We start from the raw sequence: 21,376 nt of genomic DNA on the forward strand, positions 1-21,376 counted from the left end.
CTGCAAAATACTTTTAATATACTGCACATGTGAAAAAAAATACTGGATCAATGGAATACTAAACAGAAACCATGGAACTGTTCCATATATTAAATCATAAAAGTAGATTAAATATTTGTTTTTTAGTTTTGAGCATAACTGGATGCTATACAAGGTTTTTCAAAACTCGTACCCAGAAAATACTACTTTGCAAAAGGTTTTAAAGGAGAATATTTCAAATATATACAGCATCAGCCTATAGTTTATATTAATAAACTGAAATTCTGATCCCATAATTGTTTAAAAACAATTTTATCTTCAAACAGCAATTAATAAATTGTACATTTCTCATTAAAATCGTCCTTGTTTAGCATCACCCATGGCTCCCCATACATCAAATACAAACTCATCAGGAAATGCGAAGTCTCCAAGAGCTTCATCAAGTGCAACAGCAAATTCATCTGGATTGTTCTTGTCTCTTCCTGCTTCTACCATTGTTGCAGCTTAAAAACAAACAAACAAAAACAAAAATAACCAGCCCACAAACACAGATATATAGAAAGATATATATATATATATATATAAAAACATAAAGAAATTGATAGTTAAATTACATGCTCATTGTAACATTTCAAAATAATATATTTTAAACACTGAGAAAGGTCTGCTTAGAGGAGATTTTAAAATGCATCTAACAAGATTTAGGAGCACAAGTCCCAAAAGAGAGTCAACAGGATTCATGCTCCTAAATCTCCCCCTTAATCACAAGTGCTCTGCTTTGTGGGACAGCGTGGTTGAATTCCTAGGGACAAATTCTTCCTGATCTTGTTCATGTTCTGTTTAGTTCTGATTCATTTCTCCTTTGCTCAGCACAGATTCAGTATCCTTACTACTAAAATGTGTAGTTTTGTGTCTTGTGAAAGTAAATCCAGGTCTGGGGCTAAAGAACCAGAAAAACGTGACACAACCCTTCATAACACAATGTCTATTCCAGGATGTCAGAATTTTTATGCCAGATTGTGACACCAACTACTTATCATAAATTCAGTTATTTTAATTGTGAGATCAAGATGCAAAAGTGCAACACATTTAATCAACTGGGCTTCACAGAACAGCTTTTAGCAAGCCAGAGGTTAAAATAACCACACTGTTGGACACTGGATGATCTGTGGAAGTGGAGAATTCACAGGACCTGAGCATGGAGAGCAACATACAACCTGTACACAAAAGGCATGCAGACTGGTTTCCAAACACTTGCAGAAGTCAGGGTGAATCAGATCCCAATCAGGAGTAGGGTGACCAGATATCCTGATTTTTGGGGCTTTTTCTTATATAGACACCTATTACCCCCCACCCCCGTCCCGATTTTTCACACTTGCTATCTGGTCACCCTAATCAGGAGCATACTCAGCTTGCCCAGCATTTGGAAAGGAACATTGTAAATACGACAAGAAAAAACACTGAAAACACTACATCTTTTCTAGGATGAAAGAATTCAAACCCTGGACAGGAAAAAGTAAATCTCTCTGCTATGTAAAAGGCAGAAAACAGAGGGCAGAGCACTCCAGGTTGGCCAAGCAATGGATACAGAAGGAGACAGAGATGTAGTATGGCCCAGTGAATAGACTGGGGCTCAAGAAACCTAAGTTCTTTCCCTACTGGGCCAACAGCCTTCTGGGTGATGTTGGGTAAGTCATGTCACCTATCTGTACCTCAGTTTCCCCATACATAAAATGGGGATAATGATACTTACCTTGTCTGTAAAGTGCTTTGAGATCTACAGATGAAAAGAAAAAGCTCTCTGCATTATCTGAAATTATCAGCATTATCTGAAATATTCTCATTCGAAAGATGAATACACAAAAATTGATTATAAGAAAATTGCAAGGCAAAGAGAAGATGCCAGAGGGCTTCTGCCACACAAAGCAGAATAAACACTTTCAAAATAGCTACAAGGTGCTTGGGAAAAAACCCTCAAGAATGTATAGGATAAACTTAAACAGTTTACAAAAAGTTAGTAAAAAGATACTAAACATGGAGAGATTTTAGGTGCAAATGAAGATCCAGCGGGGGGAAAAATATCTGATTTGTCGTTAGGAATTTTGAAAAGCAGGTCTCTTTAACATCGTTTCAGAGTAAGGGAACACAAACAGCCTTTGGAATTACGCTGTGGCAAGATCAGTTAGGAAGATTTGCTGTACTGAAACAGCAATAGTGCCATTAAGGCAGATATGAGAACAAAACTATAGAAAAATGTGCATTAGGCCCTAGTGTATTTGTAAAGCCTTAGAAGAAGGATAGGATGATGCATCCCTTTAAAGCCACTGTATTGTAATCTAAGACAACTAGCACATCTAGTACACAAGGTTGTTAGGGCACAGAGCTGACTGCTGAAGCTCTGCTAATAGAGCAACATTAACCCTGTATGTGGATGTGAGCCAGCATTTACTTTCACAAAACAGCAGAGTAGGAGAAAATGTGATCGAGATACAGGTTTCAGATTGGAAACGGATACACTTATGTTAATTATGTTGGGCCCAATCTTCAGCTTCTGCCAAGGAGTAATCGGTGGCGTTCAGGATGGGGGGAAACACAGGGGTGTCCTTTGTACCCTCCCAACCCTGGACCATCGGGGCACTGGTCTAGAACCCAGGATCAATTAGAGAAGGCTGCTCTAACTTTATGCCTGCTACCAATATCCCCAGGGGCCTGTTACAGCAGTTGGAGATTGCCAAGGCCCAGGGATGCCTTGGCCATGCTGCCTGCACCAGCTGCAAGGATAATGAAGGGGTGTCAGCACAGGAGCCACAAGAGCAGCTCTATGCAGACAAGGACCCCTTAGTCAGGGAGAATCCTTCAGTGGATGGCTGAGATAATATTAGGGATGCTGGGTGCTTGCAAAGCTATGCAAAGCAGTCTCAGCACAACCAAGAACTGGGCCTTTGAATACAGCTTGCTCACTGAGATATTTGTTTAGATGTCACAGCCTCAGGGCATATTCACAACAATGGAGAATATTACAGCCTAGAATCAAATCAATTCAAAAACACTTCTGCTTTATTGGCTCATGTCTTTTTCTTAAATTGCGAGCTGATATTAACTGAAACTTTGTGATCCATCCAATACTTAAGTCACTGTTTTCCCAAGCACCACAGAGAAAATACTATTGTCACATTTGGAAGGATTCGAAAACCCCTATAAACTTTCCACTTAGAGGGATGTAAAACAACATATGCAACAGTGCCTGACCAAGGTAACAGAAGCATAAAACCACTAGCAGAGGATCTCTACCTGTGAGTCAGGTCTGGAGCCTGTAAATCTGTCTGATCAAAACCATGTGAGCTTCTCCTGGTTTCAAGTTTTCTTAACATGAAACTCCTCCCAAGTTCACTGAACTTTTGGCAAACCAGAGCTGACTTATGTGAAGATGTGACAAGTTATGAGTAAACTTGGATCGCTCTGGGTGAAAATAATTGAATCAGTAGTTTTGACTGAATTTTACTTTGAGTTTGAATGTGCAGTCAAACTCCTGGCTAACTGAAATTCCTGAGATTTTCACAGCGCTTGTTGAGATTCCCCCCTGACTCCCAGAGGTTATTAACCCTGTTTAAACTAAACGGTTCCATGGGGAGGAGGGAATAAACCAAAACGTTGCTGCTAAGTGAAATTTTAAAAAATGAGTTATTCAAAGAGCAGAAATAGCATCTCAAAAATATCTAATTAGAGGTTTAACTAAATTTTTTTTAAAAAGTGACCATAGAGCTGAAACACCCATGAGAAATTTCAGCCCAGTCAGTGAGATTTTTCAGAACAAGACCTTGTAATAAAAGTGCTTCCTCAATGGTAATCATAATGTCAGTGCCCCCGTGCCCCATTATATATATTATTCTCATTAAAGCAACTTCTTCTGCTCAGATACATGTGATATTATGAAATCTGAAATTTCTGAGAGGAATTATCATAACTTTAGTAGTAGGTGTGTTACTTTCACAATAGCTTGAGGCTGACCTATAGTGTCTGTAGAGCGGAATTACCTTACTACGATATGTTAAATGGTAGTGCAAGATGTAGAACCAAATCCTTCTTGATTTTCTCAAGTCCCACTAAGGTTCTTGCATGCGTGAGGCTGAGTCCTGCCTCATTCCCTGCACACCTTAGCAGTAAATAAAACAAGGACTCCTCATACACTGAGTACTTTCATTTCATTTTTCACTGTGAGACTAATTTAGCCATGTGTGCATTCACAGTATATGGTTTCCTTTCAATAAGTCCTTTATGGCCTAGTGAGAAAACTCCATGAAGTATGTACTGATCTTTACAGAGTCCAATTTTCCATGGATAATTGCAACAGCAAATCAGACAAGTGTTCGTTAAAACATTAAAAAGGCACTTGTCAGGGAGAGCTATTTCCATATAATTTTTTTAAGTAAATCTTATTGGTTCACAGACAGTGTCAGTTTTCCCCTTTTTTACCCCAACTGCTTCTTATAATAGCTGCACAGTACAAGGTTGGAAGGATTTTATTCTAAGGGGGAAAGTATATTTATTCCCTATTCTCCTCACACTCAAAAGGCCAAGGCATTTTTCCTCAAACTTTGCTAAACAATCCACCTTGAGGCAAAAGCCAAGCCTGGGAAATATCACCCCAAACCATGAATTTCAATAAGTTATAAGAAGTGATTGAAAATGGGGTGTTAGAACAGAAGTCTATTGAAAAGTCAACTATAGTGACCTCTGCTAGAATATATAGACGCATAGCTACTCTGATGTTTTACCCACTTTTTCCTATTTTCTGATATAGTCCCATTCACACTTAACATCAGAGGTGAAGTTTCCTTTGAGTTTCACTTTTGACACCATATAATACTTCTGATGTGCTATGGTAAAAAGGCCTAATGGCCTGTGATGGGATGTTAGATGGGGTGGGATCATAGTTACCCAGGAAAGAATTTTCTGTAGTATCTGGCTGGTGAATCTTGCCCATATGCTCAGGGTTTAGCTGACCGCCATATTTGGGGTGGGAAGGAATTTTCCTCCAGGGCAGATTGGAAGAGGCCCTGGAGGTCTGTCACCTTCCTCTGTAGCATGGGGCATGGGTCACTTGCTGGAGGATTCTCTGCTCCTTGAAGTCTTTAAACCACGATTTGAGGACTTCAATAGCTCAGACATAGGTGCGAGGTTTTTCGCAGGAGTGGGAGAGTAAGATTCTGTGGCCTGCATTGTGCAGGAGGTCAGACTAGATGATCATAATGGTCCCTTCTGACCTTAGTATCTATGAATCTATGAGTCGTCCGATCTGCCTGCCATTCTCATTCAACTTTTTATGCACTTTCACTCCTAGACAGCAACCTGCTAACACTTACTGCACACTTAACTGTTTGGAGGCTTCATTGCCACCTAAGTCCTACCCCATAAACGAGCTTAAGTCCAGCTTAATAAAATGACTTTGGAAGTCTGAACTGAATCAACAATTTTTATTTAGCAATGAATAATGCGCCCTATGATTTGCCCACATCAAAAATATCCAAGCAATATGTGGTTCTGGCCTGTGCCTTTAATAAAAAAAGAGAGAAATAATTCCCTTTCCTAATACCAATGAGACATTCCAGACAATATATTTCAAGTGCATCACTGCCTTTAGCAGGTGGTGAGAATCCTTTGGTTTTGACTACATGTCTAACACAACCATCCAAAATATTTAAAAGAATCCCTAGAAACCAGTTTCTTTATTGTTTCATTTTAATCAGGTGCCAATTTTAACTAGGCCACAACCTACCAAAGACAGGAACAGAAACCACATAGATTCTGTTTTTAGACACACTTGCTCTTTTCTTTCCCACAAAATGCCTGTTATTCTCCCTCATAATTAACTAACAGTCATATTGCATCATAAACATACACTGGGTTTGCAGTACTCAGAAAAGACACCCCCCTACTCCAAATAACTTACAGCATAGAATATACAAGACAAAAAACACAAGAACACAAGAGGACAACAAAGATTCTTGGGGAAAGGCCATTTAATTGGGGGAGAGACAGGAAGCAAGTGAAGTCAATAAAGGAGAGTGATGATACTCAGAGCAGTTGGAAAGGAAAAGAGCTTTCACAGAGTCATGTTGGATAGATTGGTGGGAGAGCAGGTGAGAATCAGGGAGGCTGAAAAGAAAGATACAAAAGTCAAAGAGAGAGATGACCAGGTACAGAGAAGCGTTTTAGCAACAGGAGGATACTGAAGATGGTAGAGATTTTGCTGATAAGATGTTAATGAGATACTATTATGTGAGAAGGAGATAGAGACACAAAGTACTATACTTAGGAGGGGAAAAAATCATATGCCCAAGTACAAAATGGGGAATAATCAGCAAGGCAATAATACTGCAGAAAAAAATTGTGGGTTATAGTGGATCACAAACAGAATGAGTCAACAGCATGATGCCATTGTAAAAAAGGCAAATGTCACCCTGCAATTTATTAATAGGAGTGGCATATGTAACACACAGGAGGTAGTTGTTACAGTCTGCTTGGCACCGCTGAAACCTCAGCTGGAGTACTGTTTTGGGCCCCACATATTAAAAAAGATGTGAACAAACTGTAAAAAGTCCAGGGGACAGCAACAAAAATTATATGAGATTTAGAAACATGTCCTATGAGGACATGTTGAAAGAAATGGGGAAGTTCAGTCTCGAGAAGAGAAGGCTGAGGGGGAACATGATAACAGTCTTCAAATATGTAAAAGGTTGTTATAAAGATCAATTGTTCTCCATGTCCACTGAAGGTGGGACAAGAAGTAATCAGGTTAGTTTGCAGTAAGGAAGATTTAGGTTAGATATAAGAAAAACTTTCTATTAATAAGGATAGTTAAGTACTGATACAGGTTACCTACAGAAGTTGTGAAATCCCATTAGAGGTTTTTAAGAACAGGTTAAAAAAATACTTATCAGGGACAGTCTAGGTTGTACTTAATTCTGCTTCAGCGTGGCTGGGATGGACTAGATGACTTCTTGAGGTTCCTTCCACATTTCTGTGATTCTATGACATCAGGGTTGAAAGCCTCAGAGAAAGTAAGAAGAGTAGAACTGTCAATTGCGATGAAGAATAGAGGTGGTGGACGGATAAGAAGAATTGGATGGAAGTTTTGGGCAGAGTTGAGATAGTGGTAAGACATCCCAATAGACATGTCAGAGATGTTTAGAGATATGAGACTGGAGAGAGGGGTGGAGGTAAAGGGTTGAAAAGTAGATTTAGGAATAATCTGAATAGAGGCAGAGAGGACTGATGAGGTTGCCTAGAGTGTTAGAGAGGGTACTAAAGGAGCAGAAGAAGGGACCAAATACAGCATCCTGAGACATACTAATAGATAAGCAACATGGAAGGACAGGGTGATTTTCCGTAAGCACTGGAGAAGAGATCCCAAGTTGGAAAGGAAGTCATCTTTGTCATGAACTTTCCATCAATAGCAGAAGAGCTCTTCTGGGATTGGGTTCTATTGACATAAGCTTCCCATCCTCTTCTGTCCAATTTGGTAGTAGAAGCAGTCTTCCATGATCAAACCATTACCAGGATAGAAGAAAGAGTCCCAGGTAGCCCCATGTGTCTGAGACTTCAGCTTTAGAGGAGCAATTCTATAAGTGGCCTTCACTGTCATCATTCAGGGAGGAGTCTCTCTTGCCCCACCAATCAAAGAACAGTTTCCATTCACTCACCAGACACCACACACCAGTGTTAGAATCATTTGTGGAGGCCTTCACTGGCTCATTCATTTTTAAATAAGAAGCAGAGTCTATTGGCTCAGTTTCCATTGTACCCTTAAAATTGTTAAGAACAATGCATTTCCAAACTCGGGGACACATTCTGCATAGACCTGAATGGAACTCTAGTAAAATGGTATATGGGACAGATTTTTAAAGGCACAAATGAGTTACATGCATAATTGCCATTGAAAGCAATTGGGAGTCTAATGGCCCTTTGTGTCTTTGAAAATGTTCCCCTAACACTACCTGCCAAATTGCATTGCCACTGAGTTTAAAGCATTGTACCTATTTAGGTATTTATGTGCACTTAGTCATTCCTGAAACTTTACAAGATCCTTAACTGGACAAATATTATGGCTTGATCTTATTTGACTCCATTATGTGTTATAATGGATGCTACTTTCTCATTTCTTTTTTAAACCTCTGAATTAAAATTAGGAGCATTGTATTCTAAACACAATCACACTATGAAAGATGTCAGTTTAATGGAGATTGAATAGCAATATTATCTGACATCAAAAGCCCCTGGAGAACAGAACAGAATGGGGGCAGGGGTCAATGATAAAGCTTTTAATCGTTTGTCTGTTGAATAACTATCACGCTTGTGGTGATTTGTATTTTTGGCTAATCTGGGATAAGTAATGAGCAAAATTCCTAGATGAACAGTTACTGGCATTCTCTGAATGAATCCTTTCCTCATATTTCATTTCCATGGGCAACTAATCACATTTATAGTAGTGTATGAAAATGAAATTACATATTGATTGAAAAGATCTGCGACAGCTGATAATCTTTCCACTGGTAAGGAATCTTAGGTGCTTAGCGTTGTGTAATAGTGTAACTAAGATCAAATTCTGTTTTTGCTGCCTCGTTTTTACCACTGGCCCTTGATACTTCTGTTTGACCACTGAAGGAGATATCTTCGTGGTATAAACCAGAGCAATAACACACACTATCCAATAATCCACACAACTACATATACATATTGCATAGAAGAGGAAGGATTTGATAGGGATTAATTACAACAACAAAGCAGAGGAATATAATTTAATCAAATAGCAGTTCTAAATACATTAATTAAATACTCACCTAGTTCAGTATCTCTTATTCCCATGTATGTTTCAAGAAGGTCATCTACTTTTTTTATTGCTTTTTCTTCAATTTCAGAGTGCTTTATTGAAACAAAACACTTAAGAGTTTAAAATGCTACATCTTGGTTACAAATTTCAAAAATTACAAGATACCCAAATTAATCCAGATTTTGCATTTAGGATCTGATTTATTCCCTTTTTATTATGAATAAATTGCAAGCAAATCTTCTATCTTAATGTTTTGGGTTTTGGTTAAGATTTACCCTCCACCCCCAACTCAAAAAAGTCAAGGGTGAAATAGTAATACAATACAATACAGTTAGTGAGAAACATCTGACTTTCCGGTGACTCTGCACGAGTAGAACAGAAGATATACATTTCAAATCCCTCCATCTGACAGGTGGATTCAGCATTTTGGGCATGCACATCAATGAAGTGAGAAGCATGTGATTCACTGTCACAGAGCTGGCCCTTTAAGGGGAGTCAGCTACTTAGGCAGTTAGCTAGCCCCAGGCAAAGCTGGGCTGGCTCCTTCCCTTCAGCAGAGCCTGTTGCAGGTAGGCAGGGCATCTGACACCTCTTAAAGGGCCAGCCCTGTGACACTTACCTACTTTTTGGCTAAGATATGCCATTGCTAGCTTACTATATGGCTGGAAAACAGATGTGACATGCCTTTCGCTTCCCTGACAAATGCCAAAAGATTCAGTCATCTTTCATGTTTCGAGTTATCAGTAATGAGATATAATAACTGGAAGCAACGAAGGGTAATGCTGAAAGATGTTTCCTTGGTCAAAGATAATTTAATATTCCTATAAACTCCAGATAAAGGATGCTGATAAATTTATTACTGAAACTTATTATTATTATTACTACCACCTTTAGCACAGAGGAGTCCTATTCATGGACCTATTCATTGTGCTAGGTGCTGAACAAACACAGAACAATCTAATCTCTGAATGATTTAAAGGGTCAGATATTTGCACAGTATACATAAGTATCTGTATTGCAGACTCCAAGCATTCAAAAATCATGAGTTAGACTCTCTAAAAAAAATCACGATTATCTTAAAAAAAAATGTTTATTAAAAGGAATACATTTTGGAAACTTTTTATTTGCCTTACGGGCTTTGAGCTGTTCGGGGTTCATATTTTCTAGATTTTCTCCATAGCCACCAGGTTTAGAAACTGTTTTGTTAAAATGCAAGTTGAAATTCTCACATAATCGTATGGCTCTAGGAACTGGGGCTTTAAAAGGGCGGTGGGGGAGGAAGGGAGAAATAAATATTGTGAGACCTGTAATAGAATCACGAGAGTTCACAGCATCGATATGTATGCCACAAGAAATATGGTTTTAAATTTATTTCTATAAATATTCCACATTTCCTAATGAGCCACCTTGTTCCATTACCCACTATTTTTATTTCTGACATCAGTACTGAATGTAGCTTTAAGCAAACTTTTAGTGACATTTAACAAAGTAAGAAACACTGAGATTTTGCTGTGCTGGAATTTTTCAGGAAAATCCCATTTTGCCACATAAACTTTGCTGAAGGATAAATCTGATGTTTTACATAAATTTAACAGATGCTAAAAGTTTCAAATGCTCTCATTACTACCCCAGTATAAACATACCACTTCCTCCACAGTGGCAGGACCTTTGAATCTCAATCGAAGTGTTTCTCTTCCCTTGGAGATTTTAGCCTCTGATAGAGTTCCACTTTTTAACCTTGGTTCAATCATTTCTAAAAACAAAAGTACAACCGTTAAATGTACCATTTAATTAGAATTAAATAAGTACGCTTTAGCTGACTCAGTAGCTTCAACTTTTAGATCTACTTAAAATCTAGAGCAACTTGAATTTATAATTTACAATATTTTAGATATAATTTGGGCCCCAATTGTGCATTAAGAGTCACTACACTGGACTGCTCAGCCCTTGTGGAATCCTACTCAGATGCTTTACAAGCACAAAGAAATTACTCTGCAATAAAATTAAGACTCTCCTTTGAAAAATGCATCTATGTAGGCATAATTCATTCTACTATATTTGTGCATATTTGAATAAATTTAGTTCTCTGTTCTAGAGCAAATCTTTATTCATTAAATAGTGTTGGGAATTGGTAAAAATCATGCAGTTTTTACTCGGGCAGAATTCTCAGACTTCAGTCCTGCATTGTGGTCCACACTAAGAGGTAGATTCCTGCTCAATAGGTTTAGCTTTCTTCCAGGATTACATTGTTATCCCTTTTTGACCCAAGAGGCTAGTCAAAGTGCAGGGCCTGGGGATGTTGCAGTTGCAAGTACAAATTGATGGTATCTGGTATTTTCTTTGATGCAATCTTGTTTATTTACAAAGAATGTTCAAAGTCCTAATTCTCCAAACTCAGAATCAAGAACAAAAGGAGCAGTTTCTTCGGATACAGCTCCAAGCCTCTGTAGCCAACAGACCCAAGGGATCTCTTTCTAGTTTCTTCCAGGGCCACACTGTGGTCACCAGGTTCTAGTACAGAGGTTCTCAAACTGGGGGTTGGGACCCATCTTGGGGTCGCAAGGTTATTACGTGGCAGGGTCATGAGCTGTCAGCCTCCACCCCAAACCCCGCTTTGCCTCCAGCATTTATAATGGTGTTAAATATATAAAAAAGTGTTTTTAATTTACAAGGGAAGGGCGGTCGCACTCAGAGGCTTGCTATGTGAAAGTGGTCACCAGTACAAAAGTTTGAGAACCACTGTTTTAGTACCTCACTCTCTGTTCTGATTTCTCTGTGCTCTGCCTTCCTACCCCCTCCCCCACACTTACCGAAAAAAGCACTTGCGCGGGTTCACACACTTCTTTTTCTTAGGTGGGGGCTTGTGTTTACAATTATGTTAATCGAAGGGCGAGTTCACACCTATCAATCTCAAGGAGGTTTTAACTCAACCCATAACAAGACTTCCCCAGCTTGGAACACCCCCACCCCCAACTCAGCTTTGGTTATCATCCCAATGAAGCCTAAAATGGCAATATCCAATAACCCATCCCAAACAGAAAGAAAAGAAAGAAATAAAAAATTATACAAGGTTGACTATTTACATATGTACAGTGTTGTCTATCAAGATGTTTTCACATCAGCCCCAAAAGAATTTTATTCCCACCCAAATCTCTTTGGGGTTTTTCTCTTCCCGGGTTTCTTTTCAGTCAGCCCCTGAGGAACATCTATTGTTTTTGTGGAATTTGTAAGCTGCAACTGACCCTGCACATTTTGTTTTGATGGGGCATTCACCTCCGTAACAACTTTTCCAGACTTACCTTCCACAGCTACAACCTCAGATTCAGGAAGCAGCCAAGCTGAAATTTTGTTCCCCTGATATCTTCTCAAATGGTCCTTATAGGTAACTGTGTTCAGTCCTGGGACCCAACTGGTCCCTGTACACCACTTTATTTATTTGGGTTAGTATTGTACAGGGTGCCTCCCAAGGTTTATCCAATTTAGGGCTCCTACCCTACTTTCTTCTAGGATTGTGTACCCAGACCACGTCCCCTCTTTTTAAAAGTTTCCCCATATGAACTTATATAATACAAACGTTTTATCTTATCAGAGGCTATCAACTTTTCCCTAGCAAAGGTTTGAACTTTTTCAGTTTTGGATTGTAGGGTTTTTACATGGTCCAAATGGTTCGAATCCATTTGTTCTTCTTCAGGAACTCCATACAAGAATTTTTCTGCCGTCCTTAGCTTATGCCCAAACATGAGAAATCTTAGGGTACACTGTGTACTCTGAATGACTGCTATCCTATAAACTATCAAAAGGAATGGGATTTTTGCTAGTTCCACTCTGTTTGGTACTGTTCTACAAAAGTAGCCAGCTAAAACCCCCCCAGAGTCCTATTCCATCTTTCCACCATCCCATTAGATCCTGGGTGTGCTGTGGTGGTAAGAATTTTGTGGATCCTTAGAATCTTACAAATCTGTTTAAACACTGGATTCAAAGGTTCTCCCTTGATCTGCGTGTAACTCACTCAGGACTCCAAATCTGGTGAAAAATTCATTCACTAGGACCCCTAATACTGTTACAACTTCTTGATTTCTTATTGGATAAGCCTCAGGCCATTCTGTGAAGCAGTCCATAGCTACCAGCCACTACTGATTACCAGATACCCCACAAGATACTGCTGCAAAGCAGCTCTCCCAGTTTTAGGGGGCCCTTCTTTATAATGCAAGCATTGTATTTCCTGCACCAATTTTATAAATCCAGCCTGCATTCAACCCAGCAGAAATTCTCCCTTAGCTTAGTTAAGGTTTCTGCAAACCCCAAATGTCCAGCAGTTTTAAAATCATGACACAACTACAGAACCACCTTTTCTAATGTATCTGGTGCAATTAGCTGGTACCTGTATCCACCACCCACTGGTTTATCTCATCTCCCAGGGGTAATGAGAGCCATAGAACCAAACTGTAAACCCTGTATATGATGGAAACCACTTCAAGCCAGGGGGTGTGGGAGCAACCCAGCCTCCCTAGTTCCAGCACCTATGTCATCTCCTATACAGTATTTCATCTTTAAATTCCAAGCTTTCCTACTGTGTCCAGAAAGGTTTTACTGTGATATTATGAATTGACATCACAATTGCCAACTTTCACATGGTAAATAAGCATCCTGACTTTCACAATAAGCCAAAAATCAAGCGAATCCTATTTCAAAACAAGGCCAAAACAAGCCAATCCCTAAGAACCCCAACCCTCTATGTGACTAGATCCCCACACGTGCAGTCTGGGACTGTGATGGGCCTGCTGTGCACCCCTGACTCTTCCCCCCCGCCTTCACTTACCCCTGCTTGTCAGGAGCCGATCAAAAAAAAAAAAAGCAACAAGCAACGAACTACAAAACAAGCAACAAGCCAAAAAGCAAATCACAAGCCAATTAAGCCAAAAACAAGCCCAATTTCTGAGTTTTTTTCCACGGGTTTTGCACGTCTGGTTGACACTACAGTCCAGGGTGGCTGGAATTAACTTTCCAGTTGATTTTTCCAATCACACACTATCCTGATAACAGGGTCATCTCTTTGGGAAGATTTTAGTTGGTCTGGGATCCATTCTGGGGTAGCCATCCCCATTGTTCTAGCAGATGAGCCAGGAACATGGACACTTCTGCAAATCAGAGGTAGAGCAGCACACCCATCCTCCTGAGCAACTAACTCCTGCTCTTCTGCTTGGGGCAGTGTTTGCAATTAGCCTCCCAACAAGGTCAGCTGGACAAGACATCAGCATTAACATGCTTATGGCCAGGCCTGTGTGTGTTTGTGAAATCATAGCACTGAAGTTCTCCAACTACCAAGCAAGCTGTCCCTCAGGTTCCTGAATCTAAAAAGCTATTGCAGGGAAGCATGCTCCATCCTGACCATAACCCTCCTCCCATACAAATAGTGATGAAGACATTCTATAGATTTAACCAGTGGAATGTAACCCAGGAATGCTTCCAGTCAGCTATGATGCAATTTGTTTTAAAGGTTTAGCATATCATCAGTATTCTTCCTTAATCCTACTCTCTTTTTAACTGACGCAGTTCTGCTGATTATAGGTTATATCCAAGCAAGCAAACAGTATACAACTGAAAAAAATTATACAACTGAGGCCAGTGGTTAATTTGTGCCAAGGCTGAGCCCCAGCACCTCCAGGCTTGGCAGTTCAGAGCCCCGGCACCTCTGGGTTTGCCGCATCAGTTATGAATGTAAAAAAATTGCTTGAGCCCCGGCACCTCCTTCATTACAAATTAAGCACTGACTGAGGCTGATAGTGAGGAAGAAGCATCTCCAAATTTACAACATGTACAGAATGAGGCTGGAGTTCCTAGGAGTTCATACTGGGTGTTGCAATAATGTCTCTCAAAATTCAGACTTCTGCAGCAAGAAGTTATCACCCTCTCAAGTCTCTGGAGTTCTTGTGTCAATACTGCCCCGAACCCAAAGCACTAGTATATGAAAGGGGTTTTGAAACATGTATATGCTAAGAGCCTGTTTCAACTCTGAAAATGCTACATCACGCTCTGCTGGCCACTGAAGTGACTTCCCTTTCTCACCCATCCTATGCAGTGGTTTTGCAATATTGGCAAGCCTATAAATGATCCTTCTGTGATAGGAGCAGAGCCCTATAAAACTTTACATATCTATGAGTGTCTGGGAAGTTGGCAAGCTCTGTACAGTCTCTTTTGGGGGGTGTGGTGAAGGAGGGACAGTGGAAATTCCCTCCTAACCAATTGTGTGCCCAAGGTAGATTACCTTTTTTTTAAATAATTCACATTTCTGGGAGTTCAGTTTCAAATTGGCCACATTCAGTTTAGTGCTTCCCCCATCTCCCAAACTCAGAGAGAAGCTTTCACTAGACATCTTCAACAGTCTGTCCTGGCCAGCCTTAAATTTATAGAAGTCCTTCTTTTTGTGGCCAGATTTGTCATAGTACAAGCATTTAACTGAATTGTTTCCTTTAATTTTTGCATTATTGCCAATTTCCCTTGTTCTACCAACCAAATTTATCATCTGTTCTAATCATTCAATAGTCTTGAGCCAGATTAGAATCCCCTCTTTCATCATACATATTAGACACAGAGCTGTACTTACAGGACTCACGGTTAGGGTCCTATCAAATTCGCGGTCATCAATAAATGCATCACAGACTGTGAAATCTGGTCTTTTCTGTGCTTTTACCCTATACTATACAGACTTCACAGGGGAGACCAACGTTTCTCAAATTGGTGGTCCTGACCCAAAAGGGAGTTGCAGGTGGGGGGGGTTGGGGGTCTCAGCATTGCCACCCTTTCTTCTGCACTGCTTTCAGAGCTGGGTGGCTGGAGAGTGGCGGCTGTTCGCCGGGCTCCCAGCTCTGAAGGCAGCACCCCACCAGCAGCAGAGCAGAAGTAAGGGTTGTAATACCATACCATGTCACCCGTACTTCTGCGCTGCTTCCTTCAGAGCTGGGCGGCTCTGCTGACTGAGGCTGCTAACTGCGGGCCCAGCTCTGCAGGCAGCAGCACAGAAGTAAGGGTGGCAGTACCGCAACCCCCCTTACAATAACCTTACAAACCCCCACACCAACTCCTTTTTGGGTCAGGACCCCTACAAATACAACACTGAAATTTCAGATTTAAATGTCTGAAATCCTAAAATTTACAATTTTTAAAATCCTCTGACTGTGAAATTGACCAAAATGGGCCGTGAATATGGTAGGACCCTACTCATGGTGACCAGCTTCCATCTTCCTCACTAGTACAGTCTTCTGCTTCCTTTTCTGGTGCATTATTGCAAGAAAAGAGGCAAGTTCTGTGGCAAACACCACAGCCTCTTGGAGTGTCTTTGGCCTCCTTTCATTCATCTTAATCTGCAAATCCAAGTCCAGCAGACCATCTATAAACTGATCTATTGCCAATCTATCCTGGAAGGTCTTGGTGGTACCTGGGTATGCCAGGAACAAGTCATATTGCCAGTCCAGAGGGGGTTTCTTCTTTCCCTCTCCTTCTCCCTCTTGGCTATGCATGCACCAGATCCAGTTGATGGCTAGCTTCAAACCGCCTGTCAAGGGCTTGTACCAGGCCTGGATAAAGCTCTCTCTTTTTTGGGGGTAAGTTCTGTAGCATCATCAGAGCTGGGCCACCCAAGTTGGCTGCTAGAAACACCCTTTTCTGTCCCTCTTCCCAGCCATTCATTTGAGCTATAATGCTGAATTCAGATAAGCCTACCACGGAGTTTTTCCCTCAAAGATTGTGGGCTTTTGCATCATTTGAGCTGGAACAGCCAGACCTCTCCCATCTGAACCTCTGTAGGTTACAAATGGAGTAGAAAATGATTGTAAATATCCGGTCTTATTCAAGGCCTCTGGCTGGCTGAATTCATCATCCAGGGGGTTGTCTTCCACTGTGATCGGTGACGCTCTTATTTCCTTCCAGAGCTGAATGTTCAGCTCCTTAAGTCCTTGCTGGGCTTAGGTTGGCATAGCTACCACACACAAAGGTGTGGATTTTTCACACCCCAAGTGTCACAGCTGTGTCAGCCTACATTTTAAGCGTAGATCAGACCTTAGCTTACAGCTCCAAGCCTATTCAATGAACAGACCTCAAAGCTCTCTCTCTAACTTTTTGCAAAGTCACACTGTGCTCCCCAGCTACTGCTTTGCTTTCTTGATGTTTTGCTTCTACCTCCTTCTCTATTCTGTTGTCAGTTTCCCTGGGCTCTGCCTTCCCTCACCACACATCTACCCAAAACAATATTTAGCAAAAAGCCCCTGGATGGGTTTACATGCTCCTTTCGTCTTAGGTGGCATCTTATCCTTACAATTATGTTAATTGAAGGGTGAGTTCATTACTATCAATCTCAACCCTTTATAAAGCTGCACTGAGCTTATAACAACACCCTTTCATTAAGGCTGTGCTGTGAGCACCATCGCTACTTGGGTCAAAGCGGCAATTTAACTAGGTTTGGAACTAGAAGAAGGTTCTGTCTGCTTCTTCTGTGCCAAGCACCTGGATCAGTTTCAACCATGTAGGATGGGATTCTTGGGGTGAAATTCTGGTCCTACTGAGTTTTGCCATTTACTTCAATGGGTCCAGGATTTCATACCTAGTGCTCATCTATCCCTGGGCCTCCTGGTTTAATTTTGGGTAAGACTTGAGCTGCATTTTGGTAGTTATAGAAGAAAGCCTGAGACCTCTTAGACATGGCATGTCTCAGCCTCACAGCAGCAGTGCCACTTAGGATAGAATTTTATCTGTAAGGTTGGCAGCATTGTTCTGATCTGTCAACCCATAAGCAGCTGAACTGGCCTTAATCTGTTGACTGATGTGGGTGCTGCAGAGCTGATTGTACAAAAATGGACTTCCTATCTTCTTAATCTGGTAATACTCTCTCCACCATTTCATTCCTTTGTGCTGGTGGGAGCTGGGAGAATATGCTGAAAAAGTATCCCAAAAGCTTAAAATTCAGAACTGTCAAACTGTGGCCCATTATCACTGTTTTGTTCTTCTTCTGCTTTATTCCTGATTCATGTGGAGTCTGTTTTAAGCCATTAATTAGGAGTCATTTGCAGTCTGTCCATGTGCTATCAGCTGCAAGACTGGAGCAGTTGTGCACTGATTGTAGCGGACTAATGCTTTATAGACTGGTACTGTTTAAGGTGTGAATGTCACCTTAGCTTTGTTTTTTAACGTTTACATTATAAGAAAATGTACTTGACAAATCTTAACTCTGAGTTAATGAAGATTCTTTGTTTGGGAATATCTATACATACACACAGATATATACACAAATATATATATAAACTATGATACAGTATATATACACAGCATTAGTTCTGTATGTGTTAAATTAGTTCATTACAGGTACAGTACTTAGTTCAATGCTGCACATATACTATATTTATGACAAAATAAAATAGAAAACCACTGTTTATGAACTAGCTAGAAATCCAAGTTAGGAGAAGATTGAGTAGCTATATAATCTCAAGATAAATACTGTACATTGAGAATAGGTGGCAGTGTGGGCTTACACTAGCCCAGGGGTCGGCAACCTTTCAGAAGTGGTGTGCCGAGTCTTCATTTATTCACTCTAATTTAAGGTTTCGCGAGCCAGTGATACATTTTAATGTTTTTAGAAGGTCTCTCTCTATAAGTCTTTAATATATAACTAAACTATTGTTGTATGTAAAGTAAATAAGGTTTTTAAAATGTTTAAGAAGCTTCATTTAAAATTAAATTAAAATGCAGAGCCACCCAGACCGGTGGCCAGGAACCGGGCAGTGTGAGTGCCACTGAAAATCAGCTCGCGTGCCGCCTTCGGCACGCGTGCCATAGGTTGCCTACCCCTGCACCAGCCTTTTGCTTCTGGAAACTTAAGTACAGCATTCAGGTCACAAGTAAAAATGGTACTACATGCATACTACAAACTTTTCCACCACTCATAATCTATTTAAGAAAGTCTCAGAAATGAATAGCAGGGGTTTTACAGGTCTGAACTGCATACAGAATTGTCACAGTGAACCTTTCATAAGCACCAAATCCATTCACTAACTTTTACACATTGTAAAATATTAAATGACTGTTTCAAATGAGATTGAACTATCCAGAACAGTGAATTTTAATTTTTTTAAGTACTGTAGAAATAATTTTACAAACATTCTGAATAAATGTTGATGCATCAGACTACACAATTTCCAGATAACACTTTGTGACGTTATCTGATTAAAATATGACCATATAGATAATTGTTGCAACCACTGTTATATATTTGCAGCAAATATTGTGCAAAGGTTGTCAAGTAAGATGTCTATGAAAAGGTTATGATTATGCTGTATGCATAATCTGTATGCATGTAACATTTTTGTATTTAAAGTTATAAATATTGGCATTAAACCTGGATTTCAAATGTTTGCTCCTGGGGTAACACCCACGAAGTAATCAGCCAGATATGTCATGTAAGGTATCTGCAAAAATGTTATAATTTGCCAAATACGATAATCTTGTTTATACATTTGTATCACCTTTGTATTATAAGTTATAGATATGTATGTCTGTATTTCAAACTTGTGTTATGCTTCTGGGTGACACCCCCACACAGTTTGGCATTAGCACTGCCTAGCCTGCTTGACGGCCCATCAGCTATACAACTGACCCATTGAGAGAAGACAGATAAACCTTATGACTCAGCAAGGCATGCAGGGACATGCCCATGGACAGAACTCTAAGGCTTCCAAGCCATGTGCTGAGCGGCTTGTGTTTGAAACTGAGGCTGTATGGCAAAAGACTATAAAAAGCAGCTGCATCTTCTCCATTTGGTCTTCAATCCTGCTTCTTACCTCTGGAGGAACTTTGCTACAAACTGAAGCTCTGAACAATGGACTGAATGACCCATCCAAGCTGTGGATGTACTCCAGAGACTTGACTTAAGCCAGCAGTTTATTCCATCACTGCTATAAGCCTGAGCCAAGAACTTTGCCATTACTGTATGTAATTGATTCCTTTAACCAAATTTTAACTTTCACCTTTCTTTTTATAAACCTTTAGATTTCAGTTAATAAAAATCGGCTGTAGCGTGTATTTGGGCAAGATCTGAAACATTCATTAACGTGGGAGGTAATGTGTCCAATCCTTTGGAATTGGTAGAATCTTTTCTTTTATATGATATAAAATTTACAAAAATTTTCATCATATTTGATGTGGGTACCTGGATGGAGGCCTGAGGCTGGATCACTTTAAGGGAACTGTGTTGTTTGGACTTCTGAGTAACCAGTAAGGTAATAAAGAAGGTGTTGTATGCTGGCTTGGTAAATCTAGCTATTGGAATATCCACCAGCTTTATGGGGATTGTCTGCCCCACTCTTTGCAGTTCACCCTTATTGAGTGACCATAACTCGTCCCCACTAGTGCCCTGGTCACACACTTATTACTAAGAAATCCTTTCTAAAGTTACTAAAAATCTGTCTCTCTGTTTCAACATACATTATTTCAGCATATGACTGAGCTAAAAAAAAAAAGCATTGGTCTCTATCTAGAAAGTGATACAAAATATATTTTACTCTTTTTTACAGAATTTTTAAAAAAGTCTCGTATTACTTTAATAAACTGCATTACTTTAATTCTTTCCATTGGGAGCTTTACACTGTCACTTTATGCCTGACTTTTCATCCATGCTATTATATGCTCATGCATAGGGAAAAAAAAACAACTTGGTTATCAATTTTAAGAAAAACAACCTATTTGCATATTCTCTTGAAAACTGCTTCATAAAATTAGTGACTAGTGTTCCTAAAGAGATGCATTATTCACTTTAGCACTATTACTCATGTATTATATGAGGAATTAGAGTGGAAAAATACAGAGTGGGGGGCTGTAAGAAGTTGTAATATAATTAAAATATAATTCCAAATGCAAAAGTAGAGTCAGAGTGCCCAGGAATTTAGTAGTCTAAAGCCTTTAAAATTGTTCATTATCCTTCCAGAATTACCCCTCAGAAGAATTCCCTGTCCATGACATTTTCTTAATAATCTTGCTTTTAAAAAGATGAATCTATAGTATTTTACATTCATTTTATTCAGATGGGTTCCAGTTGGTTGCTTTATTAGTCTATAGAGTCAGATTATGTGAGGAGAATTTCTACTTCTTTTCAAATTTAAAATTCACTTTTCAAAACACTAATTTTACTTTATTTCATTTTAATAAACTGATGCTGTACAGTCTCTATTACTCACATTTGTTTAACCCTCTGTATAGTTTTTGTGCTCATGGTGCAGTAACAAGGAGGAAGTTAAATTCTCTTTAACAAGAAACATTTCAAATTCTCATTCCTGATGAAGGATACACCTACATTAGCTCTACCACCAGTAGTATCTTTACTCATGATTTGACATCTATAGTTGCTATTGTAGATTTGCAACAGGCGCCCAACATTTTGGCCAATCTGCCTGTAAAGTTATACTGGAGAGAACAGGACCTTTTTATTAATTCTATCACTATTCACATTTTAAAAAATTGTGCTATAGTTCCTCCAATTAGCTTCTGTTGATGCCAAAACATTTCATAGAGGGCTGACCACATGCC

At 39.7% G+C, this 21,376-nt stretch overlaps 1 protein-coding gene across 1 annotated transcript in view; it reads right to left on the reverse strand.

Moving 5' to 3' along the window:
* Positions 1-330: 330 nt before the first annotated feature.
* Positions 331-21,376, reverse strand: part of GIPC2 (GIPC PDZ domain containing family member 2) — a 54,704-nt gene continuing 33,658 nt past the window's right edge. The window contains exons 4-6 of the mRNA XM_077824790.1: positions 10,453-10,562; positions 8,820-8,901; positions 331-482 (exon numbers count right to left, since the gene is read on the reverse strand). Coding sequence (XP_077680916.1) covers positions 331-482; positions 8,820-8,901; positions 10,453-10,562 — 344 coding nt within the window. The remainder of the gene's footprint in view (positions 483-8,819; positions 8,902-10,452; positions 10,563-21,376) is intronic.

This window comes from Eretmochelys imbricata, chromosome 8, assembly GCF_965152235.1.
Source record: "Eretmochelys imbricata isolate rEreImb1 chromosome 8, rEreImb1.hap1, whole genome shotgun sequence".
In the NCBI taxonomy this organism is placed as follows: Eukaryota; Metazoa; Chordata; order Testudines; family Cheloniidae; genus Eretmochelys; species Eretmochelys imbricata.